We start from the raw sequence: 22,849 nt of genomic DNA, 5'->3' as shown, positions 1-22,849 counted from the left end.
GCATCGTATTTTTAATTTTGTTCATCGATTTTTCGACGGCTGCACACTCCAGAGGATTTCTGCGGTCACCACTGATATGTACGGTTGGTTAGAAGTTTGATGGCTGTTTGAGCCGGCTCTTCTGCCCTGTTCAACTCAATCCCATTCGTCCTATCACTCAAATTTCAGGCACAGCTACTTCTCGGCCACTCATCTCCTATCCAAAAATGAGGAAACGCAGCCGAGTACGTTCTCGGACGCTTTTCGGAGCCTTCTACTTGGTTGATTCTCAATTGAGCGCTGCCAGATGTCTCTTCGCTGCCAGCAACCCTGATTGCGTATTGTTGCGTCGCGAGCCGTTGGCCCCCAGCGATTCGTTTGCGCTACTGGCGAGCGCCTTTACCGACCTCTGCCCTTTGTTTGATAGTAATTACTCGTCTATGGTCTTCACGAACCGTCTAGTTGGAACAACCCTTTGAAAAGTAATGATTAATTCTGTACTAGTGGCGCTCTTCTCTTCTACTTTTTCTACCTGAAGAGTGGAGAATTATTCTTTTCTGTTGTTCTTTATAGCAGCATTTGGGACTTGTTATGCATCAAATTTCTCAATGTTCGTGGAGATATCTCATACTACATATATATACTCCAAATCTTGCCTAGAAATTGCAATTGATCCATCTTGCATAAAAAAAAGGTCGGAAACAGCATATGATGTAGGCTTGCAGCCGTCTTGCTGTGTGTTGCAAACAGGAAACCACAGAGCAAATTTAACTGGTTTGTCCGCGTACCTTAGTGCAAATGTGCACTTCGATTCCCAAAGAATCAGTGACTGTTCCGGTTTGTGAATGGTTACGTAAAACTACTATACAACTCGCCACCGGTTAGTCGGATCCGGTTCGGAATATGTGCTTTCGAAGGTTCTGTGGAATCGAAAATATTGATATGTGCATTTTCCGGAGTGGTGCGAACCGAGAACGGGAAAGAGGCTTTCGCTGCTGCGAGGATCCACGCCGATTTTGTTCAGGACTGGCGCTAGAAATCACTTTCGCGAAACATAATCGCGTTGTGCTCGAGAAGCTCTTGTAAACTTCAGGTCCTCAGGTCTCGCGACGATGTTCGAGTACCTCTGCGAGCCTCTTTCCACCTTGCCTGTGCGAATAATTTCTAATCCTTCGCTTAGCATTTTTTTTTATAACCGTTGTTCGGTTATAACAACACAACAGACATGTGAAAGACCATGTGTGATCTTGCATAATTCTGAAGGCTCTACCTCTTCCTTTTTTCTCTTAGTAGTTTTAACCTAACATGTCATAGATCTTCCAAGACTTATTCCTATGTTTTAGAGGCCCGACTAACTTAGTTATTTACTTCCAGAAATGGAAGCGCAGTAGTGACCACCCCCTCCCCCCTTTTCCCCTTTTCCCCTTTTCCTCACCTCCCCATCCAACTATTATACTTTGCCCGAAACAAGGTGTACAAGGTATCTCACTTATATCTCATCATTGACAACACTTGAATCATGCACCTGAATCCTTGAAGAAGAGAAATTCACATCACCGCAGCATCATTTCAGCATTTGAGAGCTGGCAACAATAAATTGTTGCGTTCTTTCTTATTTTTTTAGCTGATAGAGAGAACAACAAGAATAAGTACAAAGGAAAGGAAACTGAGTTTGAAAAAACTGTGGAAGAGGGCATGAGTTTCTTTGTGAAGCAATAATGAAGTTTCCTGAGAAGACATACTTGAGTTGGGTAAAAGAACTAACGAACAAATGAAGAATGATAACCTAATCTTCAAACTCAAAGTCCTATTATAACTTGGAAATGATTTCTGTTTAATTGATTTGATCGATTGATTAGTTTTCTGATCTTTGCTGTTTGGTTCTTCTTCAGCGTTGGGGATTGTCTGCTTTCGTTCCTAGTTGTTTCGTCAAGCTGCACTATCCGGTCTCATTTTTTCCGGGTTTCCTTTATCTGTTTATTTGTAGCCGATCGTGCTCGACTTCTCGACTGTCTGTAGTCTCGCTTTCCCCCACCCAGCTTCAGTTCTTGGTGAGATGTCCTTCTAGGCATGCTTGGTGCTTGCATTCTGTGCATTAGGAGGTCCGCAATGTTGACATTGAGGACTTTCTGGGATTCGAGGGCGGACCTCGGCTCCGTGCACCTGTCCGCTCGCGCAGCCGCCATCATTCGAAACACGCTTGCGATCTCATGTCTCGTCCTGTGTTCGCTTTCTGTTACTATTTTTCTGTTCCTTAGATTCCCGATATTTGTAGTTTTCGAGAAACCGCCTACTACGGTGTTCTGCGATTTCTGGTATCTTTGTCATCCTTTTCTCTTTTTATTTGTTTTGCTTCCCGAAATGACAGCAAGCCTTTCTATCCGCGCTTACCGTTCAGCTCATGTAATCGTTTTTAGTCGTTACCAGAACATTCCAACATAAACAACGGTACATCCCAACCAGATTATGCCGATGCACGATGCGTCTCGAATTTTCAACTCACCTGTATTTGATATATGTGGTGTTTGTTTGAATCCATTCAGAAATTCAAATTATACGTCGTCCACGAGTCTTTCGAATCGGCGATCTTGCACCTATTCTAAGTAGCACCTATCCTGTCCCATTACGCGCTAATTGGTTCCTGTTCCATTTCATGTCATGCATTCTTAGGATAGCGCCTGGAAGCAAAACGAAGCAGCCGACCGGTCGACAACTTACTTGTCTGTCCCAGACCGCCTTAATGGTGTATGGATCGATTGACCGCCTGCTGGTCGGTAATCCGGGTCGGGTATGCAAATGTTGGTTTGCTGTGCGCTACTTTGTTGTCCTACGCGACCTTTCTGCTAGCTTTTTATGCATAAAGTAGGATCGCGTTAATATAGCGTTATAGAATATAGAGCTAATATCGCAAAATAGATCTAAAAACTGAGTAAATGATCAAGCAGATTTCTGGCCACCCTATCGCGTCCCTAATGGATTTTCCAGCGTGTTGTTTTGTAGTTTTTGAGTAAAGAATGCTAAGGAATACGATGATATCCAAGAAAAAGCAGCATGTCCTTCTGCAAGCTGCAAGCTGTCTCCGACCGCATCACTTCCCTCCAGCCTACAGCCATTTCCGGTTGGGCGTTTTTTGCTCCTGACGACGAAGAACCCCACCCAACTCTTTTTGTCGTCTGTTCGTTCATTCGTCATCAAAAATATATTGCCCATAAGGTATGAACGAGTGCCTGTTTGCAGCTTTTAGTTCTTTAGACAACTTCTGCAAGGCTATAAAAGATGCCCTATAAGACATTGTGTTCTTGGACAGCAGAACGCTTCTTTGATCCTGCGCATAACCGTAAATTCCTTTCCATGGAAGAAGCAGCATTTAATTATCAGATGCGAAGACGACAGGAGGGCCATACATGATCCAGTAGTTAGTTAGAACTTTTGTCGTTTCCATGATTTTGCGATGCTTACGTGTTATAATCATGTTTCTTTTATAATTTTTACTGTGTTATTGCGAATGTCAGACTTAGCAGATTTTTTTCTTCTGAATATCCGTGTCAAGGTCGGCTGGACTTACGGACAAATTTAAAACTCAGTAACTTCTATGAGTGGAGTTCTTCCACTTCTTTCATCTTCTTCTTTAATAGGAATTTTGCTGACTTCGAAACAAAACGCGAAACCGCATGTGCAGTTCTCAGCTTCTGTTGTTTTTTTTTCATTTGAGAATTGTCCGTCATCAGAAGAAAAGAATTCTCATTCATTCGATTGCCTTGGTTTTCTGAGTAGGACTTGAATATCATTAACTTCTACTCAGAAAACACTCTTGGCCGATTTATTGCAAAAACTGCACCTGAATTTTGTCGCTAGGTTTGTTTGAACTTTTCGTACAGGTACGATCAAAAGTTTAAACATTTTAATGTGCTGTATTCTTGTGGATTATTCGACATTCTATCTTCCACCTAGTTCTTTCTTTCCTCGCGATGGGATGGTAATTGCTACGAATATCCAACATTGAACAGTTTTTTCACACCCGATTTCTACAAAGTGGGACTAGACTGTCTAGTTTTGGTGCGAGACAGTTCTCAATTGAGGTAGTTGTGTTTACTTCGAGTGCCAGCGCGTAAAAAATAGCCTGAAGTTGTTTCCTTCAGGATCGCGGTCTGTAACTATGAGAATAGTTTTTTTGGCAGCTGGGAATTTCGCCACGTGATATGTGACTCCGTGGTCCCACATCCGAACAAAGAACATTCGAACGCGCCAACAAGCATTCAAATGCACATCGTGGTCATTCGAAACAATCAAAGCAGCGGTGCATGTACATGATTTAGAAGACACCCTATTCACCTCCTATGCGTAATATTTGAAAGGGTTCAGCAAGCGCGACTCCTTCTACACCTACAGTCGCCGGTAGCTGTCATCACTCATATAACAAAGATAAAATCTTTGTTCAGCATAGTCCGGTATATGATCGATGAACTTTCCTGTTCATGCGGGAGCCCCTTCGCAAGCAACGTCTCATCTAAGTTATGGTTGCCAGCGTGAAACTACACATCATGAGAGTGGTTCCTCAAATTATTCTTCGGAAACAACTCTGCAAAAAGTTGAGTTTCTCGCTCAGCGCAAACATATGGTCCTGTAATGAATGCATGACCGTGACGGTTCGCCGTAGGGTTGGAAATAGGGCATCTTGTCGCTGGCTCGCATGACCTGCAATTTGATGTGGGTCGTGTGTGTGTTAATGTGAGCAACAAGTGGGCAAACGGGTGTTCATATCCGAGCGTCCTATACGATGCGGCGATTGCCGTTTTTTTAACGAGGATCGATAGAGTCCTGGACACTGCCGTGTTGCCGTAAGGAGTGGACGCGTCTTTTGGCCTGATTGAGTAGTTGCCGGAGGTCGCCCGACACGTCGAATGTCCCTCAGTCGTTTTTACGAGCGCAAGTTCTACCTGCTTTTCGTGCTACGCTCCCTCACCACGTTCCCACCACTTTGGCGGTTGTTGTTTTTTGCGTCCCCCTGAATGACACGCCCCCTGATATGCCGATAGATTGCTTCAACGGCCTCCTAACAACGTGCTGGCAATATCGTCAAAAATTTTCTGGGTGTATAATTCTTTCATTCTTCTTCGCTTAGTTTGAAGATAAGATTATCATTCTTCATTCGTTCGTTAGTTCTTTCAACCAACTCAAGTATGTCTTCTTAGGGAACTTCATTATGGCTTCACAAAGAAACTCATGCCCTTTTCCGCTGTTTTTTCCAAACTTAGTTTTCCTTTCTTTGTACTTATTCTTGTTGTTCCCTCTGTCAGCTAAAAAAAATTAGAAAGAACGCACCAATTTACTGTTGCCAGTTCTGCTGAAAAATGCTGAAGTGATGCTGCAATTATACGAACTTTTCTTCTTCAATGATTCAAGTGCATGATTCAAATCAATGATGAGATGTAAGTGAGATACCTTGTTTCGGGTAAAGTGTAGGTGGGGACGGGGCGCTCTACCGCGCTTCTATTTCTGGAAGTAAATAACTAAATTAGTCGGCAGCCTAAAACTTAAGCAGTATAGTCTTAGAGGATCTATGACATGTAGGCTACAGCTACTAAGGGAAAAAAACGAAGATAGAGCTTCCAGAAATAAGAGCGCAGGTTAGTGTTTTTCTCTCTCTCCCAACTACATTTTCCCTCTTGTATCATAATGTATATTCTTTCTTGGGGCATGTGGATTCGCCCTTGAAACGTGGCTACGAATCGAGAATAACTAATTCGAGTCTCTGCTAACGGGACTGCATTGCAAAGTTTTTTCTCCGTTTCGTCGTTTATGTGGTCCCAAAAAGATCGATGTATATAACGTTTTCACGTTTTTTTCGCACTGAAATACACGCTGACATTTTGAACGATTAGCGTATGGATTTCTTCCTTACGTCTCCACTTTAGCTAACTGTTTGCGCTCAAGTGTGATGGTATAAGTTCCCTCATTCATTCATCGCTTGCTTCCCTTTTCGTCCTGCGAAACTTGCGTTGAAACTCGTTGCGGTTAACTTCCATTGATGCCATCCGGAAATATTGTGACAACAGGAATCAAGGTGGAGACGATGCTTGTTGTTTTCGCCAGGCATTGTTTTGTGAGAAGTGTTTGCAGACACTGTACGATGTTGGCAAATAAATGATGTCGTCTGCGATGCCTTCGTGTGCTTGACATCTCGCTGTCCTCTTATCGCAGTTTCACTTCGTAGCTTTGTCATTGCGGTCCGAACGAGAATTTGCCGCTTCGGATCGCCCCCGTCTTAGCCGTTTCGCTATTTACTCGTTGCATTGATTGTGCCGATTCAGTGAAAGTGTTAGAGCGGAGCAGAGTGCTCGTGAAGTCCTGACAGCGCCCTGCACCCCACACGGAAGCGTTAGGTGCGAAATCAATATCGACAATACTCAACTCTGGAAGGTCGTTGGAGGCAATTACTAGGTGCCGCACGATAAATAGCGACCTCCCGGATCTGATCTGCTTTCCGGGATAGTCTAACTGACGATCAATTGCTTCCAAGCGAACTTGTCCAAGCACGTACTATTAGCTGAATGCTGCACAGCTGTCGCACGCGACAAATCATTTCGAATCGAAACTCGCGTTAAATTTCCAATCTTCTGCAGGCACCATGGCTATTCTTAGATTAGCTGCTTACATTTTTCTGTTTACCTCAGAAATTTTGTAGCTTCTTGATCACACATTGGTGATCACCCGTCGATGTGGTCCCTCCCCTCCGGTGTCTGTTACTGACGAGAACTGAAGGTCCCGCGTATGTCACTTCGGCCACTCTCTGCCAACTTGAGCCACTGGGTTGGGAAACGGTCCCCCGCCGCCCTATTCCCTAGACCTCACCCCATCAGACTACCACTTGTTTCGAGCCCTTAAGAATTCTATGAAGTAGAAACGATTCACTTTTTTCACTGACCTCAGATCTTACTATTGAGTTGTGAGTTGTTCTTTGAGTCTCAGCCTCCCACTAACTTCTATTACTAGGAAATGGTAACTCCCAGAAAGGTAAAACACTGTGATGGGCACCCACGTATAGTCGTTATTGTGTGATTATGAAACTATGAAATTGTAAAGGGTAAAATATGTGTGTAAAAAAAAAGTAGCCAACCTAATTGATCTATGCAAGCGCCATGGTAATCTCATAATTTACATCACAGTTGTTCCTGTTCTTTCTCACGCTCTCTTTTTCTTTCCATAATTTTTCTTATAATCCTCCAAAAAGGTGCAGAGGTGGCCCAAAACTTTTTTTGCTAGTTTAAGTTCAAAAAATATAGCTTTTTTTGGCATTCGATGACTGTCCCTAAGATAATTTTCAACTGTAACGGAGCGCAAGAAGAAGTATTTCTGAGAAAAAAGTGTAGGAAAGGTAACTACTAATTACGGAAAACTGAATTTTCGGGACATTCATCATATGCAAGTAGTGACAAAGCACTACCTACTCGATTGGATGTGATCGTTCATACCATGATCCACGGCAAATCAAAATTCTGTGAACTGTTTGCAACCTAACGAAGTCATCAAATTAATTTGTAGTTAGATGACGTTTGGTAATTGGATGTAATTTTATTGTAATTCCAAATGAATCACTCATATAAGTAAGTGATTGTTGAGAACATTGTGTCGAGCGCCTAACAAAATTTTTTTCGGAAGGGTTCTTTCGTACTCAACTATCTCATATACGCGGCGCGGAACTACTTAGAACAAATCCTGGATGCTCTCCTCTGTCCGACTTCATTTGGCGTCCATCTTCTCCACTCAACGGTCGATAGGCTCCAGCGGACGCCTTTTCCGCCGGACAACGACGCAAATGAGAGAGAACGGAATCGAAGAGTGTAGGAGGCGGATGAAGCACTGCTGACACGTTAAACGTAATCCGAAGTACAGTAAACGCTTCTCATTCCCGCCAGAAGACGTAGGGAAAGTGGAGCCACGTGGAGACAACCTGTCGGGAACTATGATTAACTTTAACTGGTTTTATATGAAAGACGAGGGACCTGAAGGACACACGATTTTTGCTTTATCGACCTTGTTTTGTTGACTTTGGAATCAATCAGTTGGCTTTGCTCCTCTATCCCTCTAGGTCCGATTTCATGTGAAACCTACCTGGTAATAAATAATCAGAATAATAATAAGTAATCTTTTCTGCATTTCCACCGCAAAGGTTAGTTCGCGCTTTCACGTGTAAAGAAAGTTAACTAGTTTTTCTGGAAAAATCGTGTGCTGGCACTTTGAAATCGATCGTCCGCGGTTTTCCGCATGTACAAGTCAAGATTAAAGCAGCAGTAACTCTGCTAATATCCGTCTATGGTGCAAGACGAGGTTTTCTGACATTTCTCGTTAAATCGTGAAACTCTGTTAGTCTCCTGAAGAGCTGCATTTTTTCGGAAATTTTTTCCTGTAAGGGAGGTTGAAGGTATTCATTGATATCAAAGCCATGAGAACTGTTAGTCAGAGACAACTGAAACATCTGGATTAATTTCTTTTCTTGTTTCCTCTACGTCTAGTTATTGTTGGACGTTTATAAAAATTGTCGAAGCCTCTTGTTCTTTAAAGACATTCAGTTTTTTTCGCTTACTTAACAGGCCCGTTTGATTATAGTGCAAATGAAATGTGCTGAGCACTTTGAAACAACCTCTAACACAATGAGAACGGAGCCTTCCCTCAATTTGATGATAGGACTCACCAAATTACAGATTGTCGGTATTAAAGATTTAATGCTATTTCCACATCCATAGTTTTTTTTTTCTGTTTCCTATTCGTAATTGTCCCATTTTTACATTACATCCACCATTTATCCACCCCCCATTCTCGTTGCTGCCTGTTTTACGTGCGCTTGTGAGATTCGACCGATGTTCGATTCTCATCTTATACCTTTCTGTAACGGCGACTATGGCAGAGAATTATGTAGTACCTTTCTATCATCATCACCATCATCATTTCATCGTCTGCTTATTCATCTATTATTGAAGAAGTTTTTTTTCCAGAATGATGCATTTTTAGGTCATACGGTATGCCATAATTTCGTGTTGAGGAAACTGCCCGCAGTCACAGTCCGATTGGAATTTTATCGTATCCATCACATAAATAAACGTGGTAAGGAGATGTTGATTACTTTATTTCTTTTGCAAAGTTATCGCACATACGTTCTTTTATTGCCATTCATACTATGTGCTATTCGTTGTACTATTCGTAGTGCATCCTTGTTTGCTTTGAATTTTTTTCTCACAACATCCCCGAAAAATACCTCGTATGTGAGATTTCAAATTTTGGTACATTTCTAGTGCGAATTTCTCTTGCATGATTGCCTTAATGGTTTACGATGTATGGCAAATGTTGTTGTTGATGCGACACAGTTAATTGAATTTAGCGGCCGTGTACGGGTTCACATTTCTTTATGCAGTCAGTCGTTGTAATCGGACTCTGCGGGCATTATCGCCGTGCACTGGGCGTGCCTGAAGTGGCGACAAATATGGAACGCTCCTTGAATAATGTTAACCGTTTACACGAAGCAGCGGCTTCATAACAAAGCTTAAAGTGCCACCACTTCGAATTGTCGTGCGACAAAGTACCTCTGAATGGGTGCTGCTGTTTCGTATAAATACCATTTATACTCTGAACATGCTCTTTGCGTAAATTTACTTTCACAGTGTTTGTCATATTTTTTGTGCGGAGTGATCTTCAGCACTGTTGTATTAGTAGTGGTCTTATGTGGGCTGTGGTTCTCTTGCAATTGAAATGTTGATTAGCACTTTGTTCCTCAAAAATTCCGACTATAATAGGGTCAGAAAACTCATGGTATCTGAAGGAAGGAAAGATAGTTGCTTGATTAAAGCTTGAAGTACGACCATTTTCAATAGAAATGTATTCAATGCCAGCATTCGCGCACGCGCTACCCTTATTCTGAAAGTGCTCAACACATCCAAAGCTTTTGGCTTCACTGTACTTCTGATTAAAATGAATTGAGATTGTATTCCATTTGCACTGCATTACAGGTTTCTGCCGCCAGTAATTTTATTTGTTCTGCTCTAGTCACTTGCTGTTAGAGTGCCTATTTCCAGCAGATATCGTTGCGGAGACGCCCCGTAGTTGCTATGGTGTACTTACTGTAGAATATCCAATCTAGTAGGGCCAACTCTGTGAGAGCTTGTTGTTGAATTACAAGTAGAATATGTTCTTTTGCGGAAGTTCTCTATGTGTGGACACATCTACTGCTTTCGTTACACTTTTCAAATTTTCATCGTCTGACAACAGTTGCTTTCAAAAAACTAGGAAATGTTTCCGGCATTCGTGTCTACATTTCTTACACTTAAAAAAAGCTTTTTTTCTTCTTCAATGAGTCACATGAGTCGCAGGCGATGAATTCTGCGATGCGGCTGTGCTGACTTGCCGAGAGGGTAAGGAAACCTTAACTGATCGTTTCGTTCGCTTGTTGCGTCAATATATTTCCTAAGAAATAAACTTAAAACAAGCATTATTTAAAAACGGAAGTCGTTCTTTCTCATAGTAAAGTTTCAAGTGAAGACAGCGCTGTTTCTCGTTCTATTTTTGCAAAATGGGGTTTTTTAAATCGTGCTTTGCTTTTTTCCTCTGCTGATTTTTTTCTGCAACCAGACTCACCGGCAACATTTTTCTACGCACAAGGTTTTGTGTGCTTACCTATGTTGAGTGTGTCTATATATTATTTGTAAATTCTTTCAATAATTAGTGAATCAATTTGATTTTTATTTCTATCCGAAGCTACCCTATCAAAAAAAAAAGCGAAGAATTGATGCGTTCTTTATTCCCTTTCGAAAAAAAAAGCCAATGCATTTGTTGGAGGATGCAGAGGTGTGCGATATTGTACGATGAATGACAGCGATACCATTTAATAACCATTTCTGTTTGCTTTCTGAATAACTGCACATATTTTTATTGTTTGCCGTTACAGCTGCGGCTGTCATATGCAGTGGAATTCGGTACATGTAGAATCTTTCTCAAACCAATGTGTTCCCATGTTTTGCTGTTGGTAGCAAAATCTTTCACAGCAGATTTTTCATGCCAGAAATTTAACTAACCTCGTATTTTCGTGCTACCATTGTGAAGTGATATGTCCCTATGTTGTGGGTCACATTACAGGAACACCTGTTTTCTCAACTTTTCGGGCCCGTTTTCCCGTTCGCTTGAGTTCAGTGGCTAAGTGGAATTAGACTGCTATCACATGCTTCCTCTTGTCCTGAGTAGGCAAACACTGCAGAATTCCGGTTCATGCATATGCTCTGCTGCTTGCGTTACTTTTCCTGTTGGTTTCACTATGTTGTTTCACTACAATAACGTACTCCTCTAACTTGCTGGTGATTTTTTTTTTGAGCGGAAGGCTCAGACTTCCTTCCCCTTACCCCCTAAGCTATATCAGAGTGGATTTGTGCTTGGTGCATTGAATAGTTGTAATGTCGGTATTTCATTTTATTTCATTTTAGACAACACGAAATATCAGCTCAAATATGGATCCCGACATGGAGTTCAACGCCCTTTCGGCGTTGTATCAAAGCGTTATACAGGACATGAAGGTATATACAGTTATATTTGTTTTCAAATTGGTTCTTTATTCATTTCATCCTAGATCTTCCTGAACATATTTGTTCCTTGTTAATGAGTGCAGTATTTGTCTCATTGTATCTTCGCAAAATAATTACAAGATTTGTGTCGCACACTTTTCAAAAAAAAAAAAAGGTTTTTTTTTTGTTATTTAGCCATTAGTTACAAGTAAGCGACTTTGTAGTTTTCTAAGGGCATAGACAGTTATCGATATTGTTCCTTATTTCCAGTGTTTTGGGGAGTTGGTTGTCACATATTCATGACATTTAATTGTAGTTTTCCATTTCATTACAACACTTAGCGTGCGACTTAGCCGAAATATGTCGAGAAAGTAAACGAAAACGAGTTGCTGTGGTTAAGTGGGGTTGTACTTGTTCATCATCTCGCAAAAACAAGCCTGCTGCATTAGTCTCTTATGGTTGTGCCCTCTCTATTACATATATTTGTTTCTACTTGTTCTTTCGGCGTACAATCGGTGTAGAACATACTGTATTGTGGTGAGGCGACGTGTCTTCAGTGAAGACGTGCATTGAACGATCTGTACATTATGCGAGAGCTCCCAGAACCTACTTTCTTCCCACTTTTCATTTGCTCTTTTTTGTATTATAGTGCATGAATAGGACAAAGTATTGTTGACAAAATAATTTTGCATAAATTTTGTCGCTTGTTTTACTCCCATGGCGACTCTAATATTTTAGTTCAAAAGGATTCTATTTTTGTCCAATATACTGTTTAGTTTTGCACGATCAGCATACTCCTTGGTAGTATTGCTGAGATTTTACTACGAGTATTATCACAACAAACGCTTGTCACACATAATTACGTAGCAAAGTGGAAGAAAAATTCGCCACAGAAAAAAAAAGAGAAAATGAAAAAGAACCTCGTTAAGGTATTTTCATCCATGGACTTTTGCACGAGAAAAATTCAAAAAAGAAAACCGGAAAAGAGCTCTCTATGTACTGTAGAGGACTGTGCATATGTTCCCCACCGAGGGCAAATAGCGTCCCCGCTCCCCCCTCCCCTCCTCCCCCGTATTCAGCGCCTGCCATGTTCTCCTTTTCCACATTCTGATTAGCTTCTTTACACATCATAAGCCGAGTCAATTATCAGTGCAAACTTGCACAATCATAATTTGCTAGAAAGAGTTTTGAAACCACGTTAATAAGTTCATGTATGTTAATATTTTTTTCCACTCTCTTCAAACTCCCTAAAATTCCCTTATAATTACCGATATATTTGAAATGATTTACTTTTAAAGTCAGATCTTTTTCCTTTCGCGGTAGTGTTTTTCGGTCATTGAAAATTTTTGTACTGAACTTGTGTTAAAAAGGTCGAGATATTTTTGTTATATGAGGCGGAGGTTACATGTGATGATGTGCTAGGTGGTGCATTGAAGCCATAACGTTAGAAAAAAAGTATACTACTGGAGAAAAGAGACCTCAACTTGTACTTACTATTCGTCCTCGTTTACAGCTGGCACAAAAATTGGGCTGTACTCCATCTTGGTTCGTAAAATATGATGTGGGATGAAATCTCGAGATCTCCCTTATTTTAAAGCGCTTTAAAAGAACGCAAAGAATCCACGTAAAAAAAACACTGTACGTATCTCTGAAAAACACATGTAGTGTAGCTTTATTAATTGAGTGTAAAAATTGCTGTAAAAATTTTCTAAAAAGAGCTTGTACTTTTTTGAGGAACATTGTGCAGGGGTAACACTGAGTGGTGACCGGTACGCTGAAATGTTCCTGACCTTTCTGCACTCTGAACAAGCCGATTTGGATGGCAGGGCTACCCAGCACGGACATCAGATTTAAGCCAATCTTACTTTTTCCTTTATGAATACCTAAAGGAAAATGTGTTTGTTTTCGAACATCGTCCTCAGTTTTTCAAGGATTTGAAGGACAGGATTAGGCAGGAAATCGACATCATTCCGCCTAAGCTAGCCCGAAAAGTGATGAAGAGCTTTCGGTCACGTCGTCAGCAATGTACTGACAGCGATGTATGTCAAATATAATCTCTAAAAAAATCAATAAATGACATTTTATTTACTTTTCAGAGGTATATTTACTCTTTTCTATTTAGGTTCCTTCCATTTTTTTTAGCAATTTAAAATGAGGAAGGTCATCATGCCTCACTTTATATAACTTCTCACCCAAGTAGAGGCTGAAACTTAAACACCTATACACATGTCGTAAGACAGTAACTACAGCATCACTTTACAGAGAAAACCATTCAATATCGCAGTAAAACCTCTTTTCTCTCATAAAATAGAAATTTTAGTTAGAGTTAGTGGAGAATTTTTATGTCTGACTGGAAAGATTTCTTTTAAAAAGAAATAGGGTACTTCATGTAGTAGTTCGAATGTTCTTTTGTCGAAACCAATTCAACAGACGTCATGAATGTCAATGGCGAACAGAAAAAAGGAAGACAAAGAATTTGTTTGCGCGGAATATCATACAGTGCGGTCTGGTAATGGACGACTAGCCACACTGTAGGCAGCATAAAGCACAATACAAAAATATCGTAAATATCCCAAATGCAAACATCAAAACCAGCTTAAAACAGACAAAGACCATCAAAGAGTGTTATTCCACGAAAACAGGCGACAAAAATAGGTAATATAAATGTGCGAAAAGCAACTACGTTGGGGACCGGTAGGAATCGGGTGAGGATAAAACACATGGCGGAAAACGAAAAACAACAACTAGGAAGGCACAGAAAGGCCCACAACGAAAATACGATGAATGCGTTATCGGCTCACGAACAGAAATATGGCAAAACGTGGAGGCGTTTTATTCTTAAAAGAAACCCTCAATGAATAATAAGAAAATCTCCAAACAATGAGTTCTGCCACACCGCCACCAAACCAATGATAAAAACTATGTCGTCGCTGGTGATCTACACGCAGTAACACTCATTCCTGGTACACTGAGTGACAAGTGCGTGCAACCAGCCTCGCCACATCCGTTGGAGCAACACGTAAGACTATTTCAATGTAGATAGGTTTCGTTTTCACTACCCGAACGATTATCGAAACACACCCAGGTGGTGGCATACGGATAAACGTAGCATTGTTCCAGTCATCCTCTATTTAGGCCTCTGAAGACGGCGAAAAAGCCGAAACGTCAGGCAAATAAAGGTTCCATCTAAAAACCTCGTAGGCACACTATAGCAAAACACAGAAATAGGGTATCTCTGAGGCGGTCGGTACAAGCTCGTTGTGTCACTTTTTTACGTATACCCGTGAACGTTAATTCTTTATTTACCATTCAAATGTTCGCCAGAAACCATTTTCGTTAGTTAAAGATGCTGGATCCCGAAAGTGGCTACGTTGGGATCTCTAAACGGTAGGGGTGGAGGTGTAGTTCACGAATATGCAGGTAATTACGCTCAGTTCTCAGTAGTAATCCAGAAGAACGGATGTGGAACAGCTTTGGTTTCCACCGGTGTCGCAACGGTCAACTCATTACTGGTAGTAAAATAACGATCCGCAACACATCTGCAACTATGCCGGTGGAGCAGCTTCTTGCGGTCTATTTGATTTCTGTTAGTTGGTGGGTCCTGACGTTGAACGACGAAGGGATTGTCCGCGTTCTATCACGTAACATGTTGCATCGAAGAGAACACGGATGCAGTCATGACTATTCCTCACAGCTCAGCTTCAGATTACTAAGATAAGAATTGGCTATGACTCGTGCTAAAATCCCAGTATCGTCAATTTTATGATGCGTTGCGTTTAAACAATACATTATGGAAACAATTGTTGTTTTCCTTAGTAAATTTGGTTCTTTCTTTTTGGTTCATTTGCTTTTCCTCAAGGATGTAGCCGAAGCTAAGGCTTTCCTATTCAAATATACATGAAACGATGTTTTTTCATGTAGACCCATGCATTATATGCAGCAGTCAGATGTCATTAGTTGACTGAAAGTGAACAGAGGTGAAGATGGATTATGATAGTTGCAAACTGATGAGCCTTCCGATTGTACTGTTCTTCACCTCCTTTTCGGAGGAAGTGACAAAGCGAACCAATCTTTCCTCTATCTGTTACAACGAAACTATCGTCGGACAAGATGAGGATAAAGCAAGTGATCCGAGGCGGCAAATTATAGTAGGCGCACTTTTTGTTCTTCGCAGACTACACTCTAACAGCTGGACGTGACAAATGACCGCATGCTATTCGCTATGATGCGATATCGCAACAATTGTCCTCGTGCTTTCTGTTGGTCTTGGCAGCCGTCATTGAAAAACCCACTGCTTGGCAGTGGACGGGACTGAGCTTTGTCTTGCTCTGCTCTCTAAAAAGATTCACTGTAGACCCTAAAAATAGGCACTCTCATGGCGTGTCGATCGGGATTCTGGACATTATACAATTTTATTCTGCTAGCAGTGCTTAATTATACACTAGCGAATATATTCTTACACTTACATGCACACAGCTTGCTAGTTTATGTACAGGCGCGATTAGTATTCTTTCACTTCACAGCCTAGAAGCACATCTAGACGTTAGCATTACTGTTCGAATTTTCACTAAAGTGAGATTGAATAAGGTAAAAAAAAATCGCCTGGTGGGCTAGAAATGGTTAAGGCTGCATTTATTTCAAGTTGTATTTTTTCATTATATTTATTTTCTTTGGTCGTAGAAAGAACGTGAACATGACTCCTGAAAATACCAGCTTTTTTGTAATGTTTTTTTTGTGTTTCATAATTCAGCCTTTATACACTATAAATTATGCTTATGTGCTGAGAATCTTTTAATTTGTGAAGTGACGTTTCGTCACTGTACTGTATATTGTGCTCTGCGTATTCTCCCATGGTTCAAACTCGCGCTGAGCTAAACAGAATTCTTGTCCTTCTAGGTCGATAAATTCCCACCAGACTTGCTCGGGGGTTAAAAACATTGACTTGGTACATCATCTGGCTCGTTCGAGTCATTGTATGGACATTCTGTGCGCTCGGGAAACTCAAACGATCCTAAGTTGAAAATCGAACTAGTCTGTGCATCAAAAAGGGATTAGTTAATTACGTCAGTATTTCATCCTTTAGTCATAAAAGATGGATATCTTAGAGTGGTTAATTTCGAAGTTCTTTAAACTTTTGCTCTTTCGTTGCAAAAATCACAGCTTTTCACATACAGAAATTTGCTTTGCTGAAAGTTGACTGCTAGTGAGTGATACGGAATGCCTCTTAAGCGGATTTTTAGTGTTTAACCAGATAGGATATGCAAATAGTTAACCGCAGTGGCTGTATGTGGATAGCAGCAGCTGTCTCGTTTGCAAAAACGTTGTGATCAACATCACAACAGTACGTGCAACATATCTTTGGTGGAAACGCTATTTTCAACAACACTGAGCCTTCTGCGAAGCTGGTTATGTGCGGAGCTGCTTGCGCGTGTAAGCATGAGCTTGGAAACGATTGTTTTGTTCTAGGCAGGATATGCTTTGTTCCGGCTTATTCGCTGCTTGCACTCAACTGTGAATGGGCCTGAGGTGGCACGCGATTATGTACTTGTCACCTTTGTCATCATTCTCGCTGATGATGCAGATGCTCTAATGAAGTGGTGTTGTTCACGCACAGTAAGGGGGTAGAGACAGCTCACTGAGAACGGAGCTTTGAACAGTGATAAATAACTTTGTTTTATTAGCTCACATGAATTTTATAGGAGCGGGTTACTCTCACGTACGTATAAAATGTGATGAGAAATATTCCTTATCTGCTTTTGGGAGGTTACAAAATATAATTATTAAAGAGTTAGCTATTTTCTTATATCGCAAAAAACTTAGTCTCATCTTGTATATTTTAGTCGTTATGGGGGAATTTGAAAAAAAAGTTCATTTCCGTCGAATATATGATGGAATAGAATAGAAATCGGCCGGTTTTTCGAGTTCAGTTGGCTTTAACCCTCTTCCGTTGAACGACAATGTACCGCTTATCCATTGTAAATTTTTTGCATGTGTGTTTTTTTTTTCGAAAACTAAACAAATCTACGCTCAAATAAGACTGCTTAGCGGTTTGGTTTTCGATTGTCAGCTTTCAAGAACCTAGAATGTTTCATTTGCCAGATGCTTTTGAGAAGAAAAGAAGCGAAAACGTTTCCACTAATAAAAGAACTTTTTTTTCCAATTTCCATGACTTCCCTCGAATAATTCGTAAGCCTTGGGGTTGTAATTTATACTGGTTTCACTTTTTCTCTTGACTATTTCCGACAAGTTTTGTGTTATCCCATTCTTTGATGCGAGTCGGAGCGAGCGAGTACTCTGACTCCCTTCACTTTTGAGCGGTTGGGGAAAGGACCTCCTTCACTTGAGCTGCGCCTCATGAACTAAACCTCCTTCACCTGAGGAGGGTCCATCTTGACCCTATAGCACCTATGATCTCATTCTTGCGTAATATCAAACACATTTGTGTACAACTTTTTAAGCACAACTAAGATTGTTATTGATCTTTACGACGTTTCTGGCTAACGTTTCGGCGTCGTCGCCTTCATCAGAACACATTTGTACTACAGACTTTACTTTTAATTCTCGAAGGGAAGAGCAAATCAAGGGCAAAGGCAGAGGTGGTGGAGAGGACATCCTTTGCAAGTTCTTCCATTAACGATAAAAGGTGAAGTAGTTGGAGTTGACAAACCCCTTTGGAATGCGCCAGTGCATTCAATTCAGAGTCTCTGAAACTTTCTGAAACATGTATTCGACCTGTTCATTAACTTCCGTGGACATGTATCAAGTCAGTGTCCCTATGATCGTAAACAAATCTGGTACCAATTTGTTTACCGTGAAGGGATAAAATCCTTCATTGGGGGTGCGGTTTCAAATTGACTCAACTATTCACAGACAACAGCGGAAACTCTTACCACTTCGTTCACCCACTCTATCCACACCCCTTATTTTCTTGGTCAGGGTTTTTTTTTTAAAGAAAGTTCTAGTCTAGTTGTAAAAAAAGGTCGGAAGTCTTCTTGCTTGAAAAAGTTTGCACTATAGTTGGCTCGTTTTCTCTATTCATAAGTATGTATAGGGGTGCTGTTTGTATGGAAACGCCAATTGTATACTCTGTGGGGATCAAACTTGAAAATTTATGAGTAAAAGGGACTGGAACTGAAAGGTTTCTGAGGAATACGTACTTTTGCTTGCAGCACTCTTATCCGGCATGGGAGATGGTAGGCCAGCGAGCGCAAAAATTATCCGCTCAGTTGAGGGCCACAGCAGCTTGTTTGGCTGGATTTGTGGACTCCGTACAGGCAGTGAGCGACTATGCGAACAATTTAAAAGGTAATCTCATCATGATTACTTTCGGCACTCGTTTGTCCTCATGCGAAGCAGATTCTTCGTTTAGGTGCAGCCCGCGATATGGGCGTCTGCATGACGAGGGTTTGTATGCGGGAACGAGCCTTAGAACATCGACTCAGAGCTGTTGCGGATGCGCTTGCTGATGAAACAGCTGTAAGCATTCAGCAAAGAGCTGCGTATTGGAAACAGAGAACTGCGGAGCTTGACAAAACCGCAGCTAAGCACGTGAAAAAGGTTAGCCTTTTTTCACATTAGCAATTTGTGGGTCGATTGTAGGCTTCTACTGCAGATTCGAACCAGAAAGGGACGACCGGATCCTCCTGCTGTTGCAGAGCAGCGGCAGTTGTGCAGTCAGGTTCTCAGCGAGCAACGTACTCAGTTTTCGTTCTTTATCGGAACTCTCATGCCCGTACTTGTGAGTTTCATTTAAGCGTTGACTGGATTCGATGTAAGCAATTTGTGCTTTTTTTTACAGAACAATGAAATTTCTTTACTCGACGAAGGACCACACATTCGGCAAGTGGTCGATAATTTGGATAGTACTGTTAAGGTCGGTTTCGTCCATGTCATATTGTTGCGGGCTCCATACATGGCAAAATAGTCTAAATGAAATCGCTGAGTTAGAAAACCAGATGTTTTACGAGATCCTTTTTCAAGAACCCACTCAGCACCAAAGTAAATTTTACATTGATGTCGCTATTGCTGGTTTTACATGTCTGATGTGCAACTTTATGAGAGATAGTATGTCTGAAAAAAAGAAAAAATTGTAACTTTCGCAATCTTTCTTTCCTTAGTGGTGAAATCTAAAAAAGGCATGCTGCGGCTAGGATTTAGATCCAGCGTCTTGTGCAGTAACCATCCCAGTCATATTAGCAAGGCAATGGTCTCTGTACGAGCAGCTACATGAGTCGTTTTGGAAAAGGCGCGACATGATAAGCACATATTTTGTATTTTGTATTTTGGTTTTGTTTTTTTTTTCTGGATGCTTCCAATAATTTATCGAATATTGTAGTGTTTATTCTATTGTTTATTTTAGTGGAAATTGGACATGAGATAATGTATTTTAGTTGGTGGATGGGCACACCCTGGTGCAGACAATCCTCAGTGATGTGTCACAAGGAGCAGACAGTGCCTGGAGGCAGTGCTTAACCCACGCCGCTCGCACTTACCGTGATTCGGGAGGAGATGACACGGGTCTGTCCACCCGAGCAACAACTCCCGGTAGCAGTTTTAGTCATGGTGAATTGTGTTCTCCAGTGCTTCTCATTTCTAACACTGTCTTCGCTGCGAGAATTTGTTCTTGAAGAATATTGACTTCCAGAGGACAACGACATGACGCCTCAAGCTGCCAGACCGCATACAATTTCGGGAGCCACTAGGTAGCTTCAATTGCTAATTTGGCGTCTTTTTGTTGTGTGCATTTAGTGTAGTGTTCTTTCTAAGGTATACTTCCAATCACTGTGGTCTCACCTCGCACACGTTCGTCCCCCCAGCTAAACCTCCTCTTCAAAAACGACCAAGTGATAAGAATATAATCAAGGTCGGCTTTATCGGTGTTCTTCTCTTTGCAAAGCATTGTTTTTAACGTATTTTCAGGCTCGCTACACACCACCTCCTGATGTGCCCACTACTCATCATCAAACTAACTCATCACAAATGCCCTCGTCCGCATATCGTTCCAGTGGTGGTTCTCAATTCGATCTTAATTTAGCTCATAACGGCCGAGTTCAACGACCTCAAAGTTTTACTGGAGAGCTGAGAACCACTTTTGCAAGTGTAAGCATTTAGTACTTGGGGCGGAAGTACAGTAATAGCAATGACAGTAGTAAATAGGGTAACAGAAACTGCTCGCAAGAAGGGAACTGTTTCCAGACACCGACGTTCTGCACTGGTCCAAATTATCCAACTGGCAGCAGCTCATGCAGCAGCTCTGATGCAGCTTCATCTGCTGCTTTGATAGCAGAGACACTACAGCAAATTGGTTTGTAAACCAATAGTTTTGGTCAAGCAGTACGCATTAATCTGTTTCGCATACAGATCAACTTGGATCGGATCTGGAGAGCTACTGCGTATCAACAGATCAGCAACATAATTCTGTGCAACGGGTGCACTCGGAGTACGCAGCGCTGCGAAATACGAATGGATGCGAAGCGGCAACTAATGGACATAGTAACACAGGGTCTGGTGTCTCTAATGCGACTGCGCAGAATGGAGTTCGAATTAGAGGAGGTAGGAGATAGGAAACGTTTATCTAAAGAAAGATTGTAAGGAAGAGGGAACACTTTGAAGTTCCTGTAACTACGTCTAATCATTTGGAGGTGGTTTTTAAGTTCCTTCTGTACGGTAAAAAACGACATCTCTGACCTCTTAATTCACATAATTCTTTCATATTTGTATAGTTGCAGTGTTATTGTTTTTTTCAGGATCATTCAATGTATTATAATTACATCATCACTTTTCAGAAAGTTCCTCCCGTCCACCTCCCCCAGCTCGTCGAAGCAGCACAATCACGTCGGCTACACCAACAGCTCCCTCAATCGCCGAAGCTCGGATGAGTATGGGATCCATTATGGGTTGGTTTTAATGTTGCTGTTTTTGGTAATTTTTGTAGATACTTTCTGTTTTCTGGCAGCTATTTCAATTTCCACTTATAAGTGAAGATATATATATATATATATATATATATATATATATATGTATATATATTCTTCATAGGTCATTCACATCCTTTAGATATTGTAATGTCACAGAGGCAATAGTGTGTTCGGATTTACCTTCAGTTCTTTTTTTTTAAAATCACATGTCGGTATTTCTTTCTTTGAAGTGATTCATTAGGCTTTTCCTTGTGAAGTGCTATAGATGCGCACTCTACAAAAACTGATGTGATATAGATAGCAGAATATTTATATATTCAGCTGTTCTTTGTTTCTCAGTGGTATAGTAGAGACCGCTTTTCAAGAAAACAGAGGCTGCCTATTTGGACGTTCCACTGTGACAGTGCGGCAGTCCCAGTACAACGGTCGCCAAAACGTGTTTCTCTTGTGGTAAATTTACTCTTGATAGAGGCAAATATTTCAAAAGATGTAATATGTACACTTTTGTAATTGTACTTTTCTACACTTTTTTGATTAGTTATTGAACTTGATTTTTTTCAACGTTGTTGGTCTGTTGATCTGGTGTAGGTTAGTATGGAGTGATACTAGTTTTTATACAGTAGTTTGTCTTTCAATGTTTATTTTTGAATGTTTAAATTGGTATCAAAGGCACCAAAATACTTTAATATTTCAGTTTTTATTAGATTTTGCTTTAATTTCTCCCAATATTTATTTCTTAATCAGTTCTTTTCTTGTTGTTGAGTACGTAATGAAGTTCATGAAGTTGCTGCTACTTTATTTCTTGAAATTTAGGTCAAATTCTTTCCAAGATGTGTTCTATTGGTTTGATCTTTCAGGAAGCCGACAATCGCTCAACTCCACCGGACTGTACTGCCCACTCGGCTCCAATCAGGACCTCCGATACAATAATGTTAACCCGTATAACAGGCCTGCTCCAAATTACAAAATTTGAAGTGATCACAATTAGTGTTCTGTTTGTAAATAGTTTTCCGGTGAATGCTGTACTGTAAGTGGGAGTGTTTCATTAAACGTTTATGGCGAATGTACAATAGTCAGTGCCTTTTCCTCACAGCTTACTCTTGTGTATCTTCGATATGCTCACGGTGAATTCTTCTGTAACCAGCTTGCTTGTCAACTTTGAATCGGGACTGGTCTGGAGTTTGTGCTGGTGTTACGCTCCATCGTTGCTTTACTCCTTACTCCTGAAGCGCGTCAAGTTTCCACGCCCCTTCCTTTGTTGTGGTCAGCAAACTGATAATATCTGTCCCTGTTTGGTACTGGCACACCTCCAGACTTTGTCATTTTATTGTTTCGCAGAACTCTTTCGTTCCATTACTGAGTATGAAGTGACTACGTGGTAGCAGTTGCGCTTTTATTTTTCTAATTAGT

General features: G+C 41.0%; 1 protein-coding gene across 2 annotated transcripts; it reads left to right on the top strand.

Annotated features, from left to right (window-relative positions):
• Positions 1–777: 777 nt before the first annotated feature.
• Positions 778–22,412, top strand: RB195_006744 (uncharacterized protein; the record flags this gene model as incomplete). 2 transcript variants are annotated; one of them, XM_064180002.1, is made up of 17 exons in its annotated part: positions 778–816; positions 1,967–2,030; positions 8,989–9,081; positions 11,445–11,534; positions 18,692–18,715; positions 18,762–18,827; positions 18,892–19,079; positions 19,135–19,260; positions 19,321–19,395; positions 19,913–20,084; positions 20,167–20,224; positions 20,289–20,385; positions 20,442–20,621; positions 20,718–20,826; positions 20,883–21,074; positions 21,308–21,418; positions 22,297–22,412. In XM_064180002.1, 17 exons carry the CDS (start codon positions 778–780, stop codon positions 22,410–22,412), a joined length of 1,800 nt encoding a protein of 599 aa, XP_064036907.1. The 2 variants fall into 2 exon arrangements, with proteins under 2 accessions (XP_064036907.1, XP_064036908.1); XM_064180001.1 differs by lacking the exons at positions 778–816; positions 1,967–2,030; positions 8,989–9,081 and adding an exon at positions 2,633–2,767 and having other exon boundaries at positions 18,692–18,827.
• Between the last annotated feature and the right edge of the window lie 437 nt (positions 22,413–22,849).

This window comes from Necator americanus, chromosome I (assembly GCF_031761385.1).
Source record: "Necator americanus strain Aroian chromosome I, whole genome shotgun sequence".
NCBI classification, from domain to species: domain Eukaryota; kingdom Metazoa; phylum Nematoda; class Chromadorea; order Rhabditida; family Ancylostomatidae; genus Necator; species Necator americanus.
The sequence above is the reverse complement of the archived record's forward strand: the minus strand, read 5'-3'. Positions and strand labels throughout refer to the sequence as shown.